General features: G+C 46.9%; 1 protein-coding gene across 1 annotated transcript in view; it reads left to right on the forward strand.

Annotated features, from left to right (window-relative positions):
• Positions 1-2,958, forward strand: part of EIF4G3 (eukaryotic translation initiation factor 4 gamma 3) — a 142,021-nt gene extending 139,063 nt beyond the window's left edge. The window contains 1 exon segment of the mRNA XM_039565796.1: positions 625-2,958. Within this exon segment, the coding sequence (XP_039421730.1) occupies positions 625-806 (182 nt within the window). The 3' untranslated portion in view covers positions 807-2,958.
• The last annotated feature ends 7,586 nt before the right edge of the window (positions 2,959-10,544 follow it).

Consider the following 10,544-nt stretch of genomic DNA (forward strand, 5'->3'; position numbering starts at 1 on the left):
TCTGTTGAGTTTGCAGTACCTGGGCATGTGAGAGCATGGGTATTATTATTATTGCATTGCTACTCCACAGATGTCTGTGGGCTTGGAGGGAGTAAAATGAGTTAGTCAACTGATGATTTTTGTCCCAAAGATGCTACAGAAAACTCTTGTGGGACAAGAGGCAAAGGAATAGCCAAAGAAACAGGGATTCCCAGGGAATCTGCAGCACAAAATCCAAGAGTGCCTCAAAACACCCAGCACTATCATCCTTAGTGCCCTTTATGGCATTAGTTGGGCATTATCCCTCCTGCTGAGCCACAAAAATCCGGGGTTTGAGGGAATCCAGATGTGTGGTCCAGAGGAGATGGGCTTCTGCGGGTTCTGCTTGCCAGCCAATCTCTAGATAACGTATTCCCACAGCTGCTTTCCCAGCTTTCCCCCTTCTCTGACAGTGTCAAAGGGGTTGGTTTTCCCCCTCACCTGAGTGTGAGCAGCCAGGAAGCAATAACTGAGTAAGAGCCCTTTATTTTCCTTGTCTCTCCATCTCCTGTGCCAAGAGGTTGCGTTAATCCCCTTATCTGCAGGCGTGTCTCTGGCCACAGCCACAGCTGACAGATGTTCCCTCCTGTTATTCCATTACTGCAGATTTGTTGCGGATGTTTTTTGATTGCCTGTATGACGAGGAGGTCATTTCGGAGGATGCCTTCTACAAGTGGGAAAGCAGCAAGGACCCAGCGGAGCAGAACGGGAAAGGAGTAGCGCTAAAATCTGTCACGGCGTTCTTCACGTGGCTACGGGAGGCCGAAGAGGAGTCAGAGGATAATTAAAACTTAAAATACAGATTACAAACAAACAAACAAAAAAGAAACAATTTAAGTATTTTTTTAAAAAGTTTCATGTCTTCGCCAATCACAGTGCAGCAAGGCCAATTCTCTCTCGCAGACCCCCCTTGCCCCACACACGCACGAGTGGGAGAGGTAAAACCCGATAAACACCGAGGTGATCATGGAGGCAAAAAGGTACTTGAAAAAAACCCACAAAAGTAAACTTCAAACCTGAGGGCGGGAGCACTAAACCAAAATACCTGTATTATTTATAGAAAATATTTTCTGTTTTAATCTTTTTCTTTTCTTTTTAAACAAGGACTCATACTTAGGAAAACACACAGCAAAACAAATCTGTTTAGCAAGAACAAAAACAAGTTGAAAACTTTTAATTTATTATTTTAAGGACTGCAAATGCCAGTGTAATTTTTAAATTTGCAGTTTCTGTAAACAAATTGTATAATAGAACAAAAGCAGAGAAATAAATTTCCCTCCCCTTCATAAGCACCTCAGTTTTGTTTCAAAGCATGATAAATAGACAAAACTTTGAAGGGGGTTGGGGTGAGCTAGATGAGGACAAGATAATTTTTTTTTATTGTCATCAGATTTTTCTGCCTGCCTCTCAGCTTGCTTCTGAAATTTAAAAAGAAAATAGTAATCAAACCATACGTAACCTTGGATCAGAAGGAAATGCATTTGAGAAAACCGCTGCGGACCAGAGTGCTCCGAAAATAACTCATTGAAAACCGTGCTACCCCGGGGAAAAAAGTACTAGTGATACTTTGAGAACCTTTAGAGCAACTTTAAGGCTTGTAAATACATAGAACAAATATTTAAAAAAAAAAAAAAAGAGAAAAAAAGAAATTGACTCAATACTATTCTTTTCACTTTCAAAATATAAAGAACAAAATAAAGACAAACATTGCAAGTTTAAAAGAAAGTAAAACGACTTCTCCTTTGACAGCTGCTGAATGTGTGCACCATCCTGAGCGGTGCTGGCTTCCTTGGTGTGCCGTAGGTCCTCGGGCCCAAATTGTGTACATATAGTGTGTGTCTGTATGTGTGACTACCAAAAATGAAGGGTGAGAGCAATTGTTGTTTTAAAAAAAAATGGAAAAAAGGGGTTGCTGTTGTGCTGAGAGAACTCCCTGGCCAGGGAGCAGCCGGTGGCTGCGGGGCCACGTAGGTGCGGTTGGTTCCTGAGGCTGGGACGTGACCTCGGGGCAGACGGTGCCCGATCCCAGCTGGGTTTCTCCAGCCATGTGGCAGCCGTGTCTCTCGTGCGGCTTGGATCAGTGGCGTCATCCGGGTGACCCTGGGAGCTCCAGAGATCGCAGCAGTGTGAGCCGAGATCCGACAGCCGTGCGCCCGTGGCCGCCGCCCTTCGCCCGCTGTGCCTGCGCAGCCAGACCCGGACAGGGGAACCCAGCGCCAGGGAACGGGTGGAGGAGCGACGGGTGCTCGCCTGGCCCAGCCCGCCCAGGTCCACGTCCACAGTGCCAGCACGGCCGGGGACAGAACCACAGCCATGGGAGCCCCTTCCCGTGTGCCCAGCGGGACCCAGGCCCCGGTGCTGCTCCAAACCGAGCTGCTGCTGAGGACGGGAAGGCCCTCGTGCGTCTCTCTGCAGCCACCAAAGATGACCTGCTGGCTCTCATTGTGAGAAGCACCTGCCATCAAGGACTCTGCAAAGCTGGGGAAGCCCTGAAATGTGGTTTGTGAACTGTGGGCCATGGACCGTGAGTAACCCGTGGAGCATTTGTTGGGGGTCTCTGCAGCATTGGCTGCTCACATGATGCTTTTTCTCTCCAGCTGCTGAATCACTTCTTTTAAAAAAAAAAAAAAAGATACAAAACACCCCAACAACAACAAAAAAAACAAAAAAAGAAGGGAAGAAAGGCTACAAATACATTAAATACTTTTCTAGTCTTACTTTTACATGTAAACAATTGCTGTACTTGCCTAAGGATGTGATTTGATCACCACGGGGAAGGGAGGAGGTGCCTGGCTGTGGCCAGAGGGGAGATGTCCATGAGACACTTTCCCTGTTAATGTGTTCCACGCCATGAATCTGAGCTAGAGAATCCATGGCCTAAAACACTAGAGCATTGTTTGGTTATTTTTTTTTTAGTAACAATAAAACACTTTTCTCTGATGTTTTGTTAAAAAAAAAGGAAAAAAAGAAAAAATATTCTCACCGTTAATGTATGTTCATGTATCTGCGTGTACCACATCCAGTGATGCCTCAGCCTCGCCGTTGGGCCCAGAGGTTTGGATGGGCTCTCAAGGTCTCTAAAAGGTCTCTTCCCACGGAACCCCCACCCACCAGGGCTCCAGCAGTGTCCGTTAAACCTCTGCAGAAGGTCGTGTGGGTGCTCTTCTTCCAAAAGGCTTTTTTTTGAGTGGAACATGGTGGTTTGTAGTAGTTAAATAGTTCAATTAAATGGATGCGAGTTTGTATGTAAATAAGGGTAAATATTTGCCAAATCAGTGTGGGCAAATGATGGAATTCCTCTCAGGGTGGGCAGTGTCAGAGGCCGCAGGGAACGTGAGTGTGCAACAGCAGAGCTGTGCAAGGAGTGATTCCTCTCTCATTGCCTTGGATCAGAAAGGATGAACTTGCTGTAGAGCCTTTTAACAGCCCTGTGAATCCAGTGTGTCAGGGCTGGGAAATCTGTCTGGGGAGCTTAAACCTTCTGGCTGAAAGAGTTGGAAAACCACTGGCTGGAGGGAATGGGAATGGCCAGCAGTTGGGTAGAGGTGAGGTGAGAAAGTCTTTCCCCCTTTTGTTAGAGCCTTTTATGTTAGATATTCGAGGGGGTGAGAACTTGCCCTATTAGTGTCCTGCAGAGGCCAGGAAGGGACTTCTCAGAGATTTTCAGGAGGGGTTTTTCAGAATTGTCCAAAGTTGGGTTTGCAGCATGGCAAGTTCTGGCTGCTCTGAAGTTAAATCAGTTCAGCTGCACTCTGGATGCTGTGAGCAGTTTATGCACAAGGCCTTGACATCTCCAGCTGTGGGTGTGTCACCTGAAGTTACAGCTTCCCAACAATCACTGCAAGGAGCAGGACTCCTGACTCCTTCCTCTGCTCCTCTTGTGTTCTTTGCCATGTACTTACTGCCCCCAGTTGCTTTCCAGTTTCCTTGTAGATCAGCACAGATTTGCACGTGGTTGTGGCTCCTCAGGATGCGGCTCATGAAAGATCTTTGTAACCACTTTCCTGTGACGGTGTTAAAATACAAAAAAACTGTAAGATACGTGAAATAGAAAAGGGAATTTTTAATTAAAACAGGTTCCCATGGGAATGTGGTTTGCAGGAGCTTCATTTTGTGTGAGGAGAGATGAGCTGTGGTCACTGACCTAAGGTTACAGGAAAGCCTCAGCAGGGAGGGCAGCAGGTTTACACCAAGAATACTACAGGTTATGCTGAGGTTTTGTCTCCTGGCCTTGATCCTGTTTAAAAACATCTTGTGTGCAGGCTCCTGACCATGGCAGCAGGGAGTTAATGCAGCTCAGGGGGAAGAGTGGCATTAGAATCATTTCCACTGCTGGGAGCCCTTCTTTTCCTAAGGCTGGGGCACTGTTGGAAGCACAGGCAAGGAGCAGATGCATTGCTTACATCCCTCTTTATTACTGAGAATGTCTCCAAACCTGAAGCCACCAAACAGCTCATTTTCAGGCCAGGTGTCTGCCTAAGGCTGGTTTCTTTCTAGGAAAGTGTTTTCAGAAAGGGAACAGCCATTTCTGGGAATGAAGTCAGAAAATGCACTGATCCCAGATGCTGCGCTCTCTCTGCTTGTGTCAACATGTTCAAGTTTCATCTAATTTTCTGAAAAAGCCTCAGGTCCAGGAGCAGATCTCAGTGTGCGGAAAAGTCTTTTCATAGAATCCTAGAATATGCTGAGTTGGAAGGGGCCCATCAGGTTCATGGAGTCCAGCTCCTGGGGGTTTTTTTGCCTGGGATCAGCCCTCGCTGGTGCAGGACATGGTAACCCACATGGCAGGAGAGGCTCAGGAGAAGGGATTCCTCTGCAGGGATGGGTTTTAGTGTGCACAAGGCAGGTTTAAACCAGTAGTAGCTTACACCAGTTGTTGCTGCGACCCACAGAGCTTTTGTTCCAACAAAAAGATTGTTTTTACTGATAAAGGAAAAACAGAGTCTCTAAAAAGTCCCCTTAACTTGCTGAGCATCCTGAAAACATTTAAAGCCAACTGCAGATGTTGCCATCTTGTTGCCAGAGGGTGGCTGTGATTGTTCTTGCTGCATTTGGTTCCATGATGAGTTGTTTGTAGAAGAAAGAAAAAAGGCTCCTGAAGCTGGTTGCCTTGTCAGAAGTGTCCTGTGCAGAGCACAGAAACTGTTAGCCAGGTCTGCATGCTTGATTTCTTTCACAGATGCTAGAGAGTTTAACTTTGGGGCAGGAAGCTCAAAATCAGACCTTCCCACAATGTTTTTGTGCCTTTATATCCAACACCCCTGGCCCTGAGGCAGTGAACCACCTGTAGGAGAGCTGGCTGCTGGCTGCCGGTCAGATGTGAGGGTGAGATGCTGCATGGTTGGAGTTGGGCCAGGAATGCTGGGCTCTACCTGGGGTGAATCCATCAGGAGGTGTTCGGGCTGGCAAGTGCTCCGAGCTCCCACTTCTCCCAGTCAAGGCTGGGAACTGGAACTTGACCTTCCTGCTCTTTGGAAGGTATTGGCCTGGAAGCTGCCAACTGGGCAGTATCTGCAGCCGAGCAGTGTCAGCAGGAGCCACTGGCTTTTCATGAGGTGCCAACCCTGAGGTTTGCACAAGGCCCTGCACGCTGACAGAAACTCCAGGTTTGCTGTGCCTGGGGCCACGTTCAACTTGCAACAACCATAGGGTGGAGCCTGGGGACCAGGAGACTTCAGCCCAGAGGATCCTGCTTGGCTTTCTTTGGATAGACAACCCGCAAGGAGCCATTGGAGGAAAACCAGTGATGGGCAAAGAACAGCAGCAAGAGATTGATTAACTCAGCTTCCAGCAGCGTGACTAAATCCCAATATCCAAGGAAACCTCAAGTTGACTATGCTTGCATTTTTCAAGGGGCTCCATTTGCCACCTTTGGTTAAGCATCGTGGATCTGTCATTTGTGAAATAACTCCTGCTTCTTTAAATGCTGCTGTAGGGATGCTGACTGTGGAAAGCTTTGTCATGTGGCACCAGCTTCTCTTTCTCGTTTCCAGCTGCTAAATTGTGCTGAAACAGCACCAGGAATAAAACCAGCTCCCACTCCATTCAGTCCTTTCCATAGGGGAATTTGTCCAAGTTGCTGGCCCAGCTGCAGGGATGGATATGCTGGGGTTGCAGATGGAAAGAGGCGAGTGGGCGTGGGGAAGGCAATAGATGCTGTTGGTTGGGAAATCTCTGTGTTACTGAATGAGGGGAGGGAGCAGTGAAGCTCTTGGCTGTCCTGTTGCAGCCCCCTGCAAGGATTAATGGCAGATGTTATCATAAAGCAGAGTTTTACTGATCTCCCAGGGTACAAAGCATTAGTGAGTGTGGAGCAGAGCCCTGTTAGAAGTGGTTTATCAGAGCATTTTGGAGAACAGCTGGAAAGGAGCTGCAAAGATCATCTTGGCAGATGCAGCTGGTATGTTCAGGTCTCACCCATGAAGGGAAATGGGTCATTTCAGCACTGCAGGGTGAGCTGTTCCAGGATGACACCCGGTGCGAATGCTCTGTGACATTACAGATGGCATGAAGTGAATAATCCGTTGGTCCCGGCGACTTCCCGCTCCTGTGTGAGTGCAGGGCATCACTCCTGTGAAGGGAGGGGCACTCGGCACCACCACTGCACGAATTCACGGAGATGGACTCAGCTCGCACCTCTGTCCCGCCCGGGGTGTTCTCATACACCAGGATCATAAACACAGGGAATTTCACTCATCTCCACAAAATAGGAGTTGAGTGTTTTATCCCTTCTCCAAGGAAATGCATCTGATTCTCCAGGCCTCCTCCAGCATCACAAAGGTGGATGTTCTGAGCAGGAGCCTGAGCTGCAGCTGAGACATCTTGAAGAAAAGCCAGTTGACAAGATTTTCCACAGAGCAACGAGTAAGCCAGCTCTAGAGCTGACTGTACACTTCCAGCAAGAGCCGTCGCCAGAAAAGCTTTAAATTCCTGTTCAACTGTCTTCTGAGCAAGGCTCACAGGCATGGCACTGCTCTCGTATGGCACAGAGGCTGGAGTCCAGCCAGGCTGCTGATGGCAGGGGTGGGCAGTGCACGTGTGGCAGCCAAAAATGAGCTTTTGTGGCTGCAGAACCATCCCAGCCGGGAGGTCTGGCAGCATGTTATTACCTGCCCAGGTGAGGGGAGCGGCCCCTGCATGTGCTCACCAGTTTTCATCTGAAACACTGGCTCAGAGTTAAGGAAATTCTCACTGCCAGATCTCTTAACTGTGGGGATATGTGGCTTAGGGAGAGCTGTCCCTGTGTGCAGTGTTGAGTTGGTGGTCTTCAGCTGCTCCTTGCTTAGAGGAGGTGTCACTTCGTGTGCCTGCTTTGGGTAAAATAAGTCATTACTGTAATGCCAAAAGTGGTGTAGAAAAAGAATCACAACTTCCAGCCCCTGGTCCTCCAGTGATGGCAGCACCCGCTCCATCAGCACTTGGGATCTATTTCAAATTAGGGAGTTTCTAGAAAACCAGCAGCCTGTGGAAGCTGCTCAGTCCATGACATTTTCCTGCTCTAAATTCTTGTTGGCTTCAGTGGTGTTTCTATTCTACACTTGCTCCAGAATGAAACAAACTTTGGTGTATTTAACTGTATTTTTATTCACTTGCTAGATCTGATGTAAAAATGGGTCGTTGGGTTTGAAAATGCATAGAGGAACGGGATACCCCTTGGAAAGGGGGAAATGTTTGAGAAGATAAAGGTAAGAAGGTAAAGCCTTAAGGGTAGGTGTGAGAGGGGCAGCAAGGGAGATCATCTGGGAGATGGTGTAGAGTGACACGGGGAAAAGTATGGAGAACAAATTATTAGGAAGCTGATAAGGAATAAAGAGATCAAAAGTGGTGTCTGGAAAGCCATGAAGAGGCAGGGAATATGCATTTTTGGGTTGAAAGCAGAAAATTAGTGACTTTTGCATAGAATTAGAGGAGCTACAGGGATGACAGTAAGACCGTGCAGCTGAAAAAAAGTAAGGATGAATTGGAAGAGAATTGTGAGTTGTTCTGGTGATCATTAGAGATGTCTTTGGTGAAGTGAATCAGCAACAAAGTGGAAAATTGCAGTTAAAGGACTAAAAGTCCCTATTTCTACAGGACATGCAAAAGGGAAAAAAAATCCCTTAATAAGTAAAGTATAAGTAAGAATTTAAAAAGCAGCTCAGGCATAAAGATAAGAATTATGTGTGGGTCTGCAGGAAGGGCAACACCACCATGTAACAGCTCCTCGTGTAATCCTTATTTTGCTGTGGGCAAAAAAGCCTCTGGAAGTTTGTGTGTGGCTCAACAAGTGAGAGACCCACATGAATCAGATGTTTGGATCAGTGATGGTTGTGGGATTGTTGTGCTTGGCATCACTCGCTGTGCAGATACTCAGGGTCAAGCCGAAGAGAGCAGCAACCATCCCCTCATGGCTGGGCATACAACCCCCTTGCATACATATTCAGGGATAATGAGATCTAAAGGTAAAGGCTTTCTCAGGGAATATTGGATTATGTATATATATAATATTAGATTTGTTCTTCAAAGCACAAGAAGCTGAAGAAGCAACAGCAGAACATGGAGTTTTAGGGACGAAAGAGCAGAGCTTCCCAATCTGGTGGTGATTAGGGATGGGATGGGATGGGATGGGATGGAAAAAAGGCTCAAATTCTCCCTGAGCCAGGCGGACTGTAGGTCAGAAGGGGATAAAAGGCTTCCTAAAATAAATGTAAAAGCTGAGGTAAAGGTGGAAAAGCAAAAAATCACCAAAAACTTGGGGTGACTACACCAGAGGCAAGGCCTGAATGTATTCAGAGCTGAAGTTTGGAGCTGCAGGTCAATGCTGAAACAGCATTTGGGAACAAAGATGCAGCAGGATCGAGAATGTATCAGCAGAAGGTGATTTCAGCAGGTGCACAGTTTGACAGAGGTAGTAAAAAAAGGTAATCATGTGGTTTGTACTGTATGTGGCAGGGAGATGCTAAGCCTCACAAAAGGGTGCTTACGAAATTCAGAAATGTTCACTTTAAATAAAAAATGTGGCAAAGTGGGGAAAGTATGAGTTGGTGTAGGGTAAGAAAGTCAACAAAATAACCCCTGGAATGGAGTTTCTGTGGGCAGATTTAAAACATTACTCAAAACAGTATTTAAACCAGAAACACAACAGGTTCCATGTTTCTAGGAGAAGAAGAACACATGGCATTGCTCTGGACACTGGGTGGAAATGGTAAAACCCTCGACCAGTAAATTCTACAGTGACTCCTTGGGAACAAAAGCAACATGTCTGGATGATCTGCAAGCAGCACAGCCAAAGCCCAAAGCTTGTGGGGAGGCTCAGGAAAGCTCTAAGGGACAGTAAGGTGTAATCAAATTGAATGATTTTCAGGGAAAAAACCAGTTGGAATCTTACTAGTGCATGGCACCTGGGAGGGCAGGAAAGGTATTGAAAAGGCTTAGTACTTACTAAAAGTGCTTAGTACTTACTAAAAGTATTTAATAAGTGTTTAATACTTATTAGAAGTATTTCTGACAATGATAGTGCTCGACACCATCACAAATAACTCTGGCAGCAGCTCCCTGCTGCAGTCTGATTCCCTGGCCATGGATTTCCCTGTTCCTTCCTCCTGTGTTGGCTCAGAGGTTCCCACAGCTTCATTCCTGTCACTGTCACACACAATGTGTGTCACAGTGGGAACAGGAAGAGGGACACAAATGACACAAACCTGCCCAAAAAGTGGAGCAGAGGAGACAGAGCAGTGGGTTGTGATCCCGCAGTGTGGCTGCAAGGAATGTGCAGGGCCTGCTGTTCCCCTCTGGGATGGATTTTGAGGTAAAAACCGGCGAAGGAGACAACAAAAGCTTTTCTCCTCTGCTTGTAGCTCTGTGGCTCAGCCAACACAGCTTCTGGGGTTTTACACATCCTTGCAGTGGGCAAAGGGAGAGCTGCTGGGCTGTTTTCATCTTTTCCTTCTTGGTGTCTTAAAAAACAACAGTAAAGGAGCACATTCCCTCTTCTTCCCCTCTGCTCCACCTTCCCCTCCTGCCAGAGAGGCACCATAGGGGGAAAAAAGCCAAAGAACACATTTTTCTGCAGTTGCACGGGGCTTGTTTCCCATTCAGAGGCAAGACAGGAATGTTCAGCAAAGTGGAGCAATCTGGCTCAGGTGCTTCCAGGGCTGTTCAGCTCTGCACCACAGGGATCATCTGGAGGGGAGAAGAAGACTGAGCAGGGCCAGGCTTTGCTCACAAGGCTTTAGAAGGTGACATTCTCAGGTGTAGTAAATTTACAGTAGTCACCTAAGGGGGGAAAGAGTTGGAAAAAGCTTAGACAAGAAACAGGCATTACTGGAGAAATAAGACACCTCTGCAGTGCTTTGAATGGTGTGAATGCTTCTAAATGTGCTTACAGAGGGGTTTCCTGTCACAGGAGGGACAAAAGTGCCCAAAAAAATGGGTAAGTGCCCATATGGAGAGAGAGGTTGACAGGAGATGGGTAAAGCTTTATGTGCAGAAAACAATGAGAAAACTGCTCAGACAAGAGACTGCAGATGAAATTGCTGTGGTGTATT

This window comes from Corvus cornix, chromosome 27, assembly GCF_000738735.6.
Source record: "Corvus cornix cornix isolate S_Up_H32 chromosome 27, ASM73873v5, whole genome shotgun sequence".
Taxonomy (NCBI): Eukaryota; Metazoa; Chordata; class Aves; order Passeriformes; family Corvidae; genus Corvus; species Corvus cornix.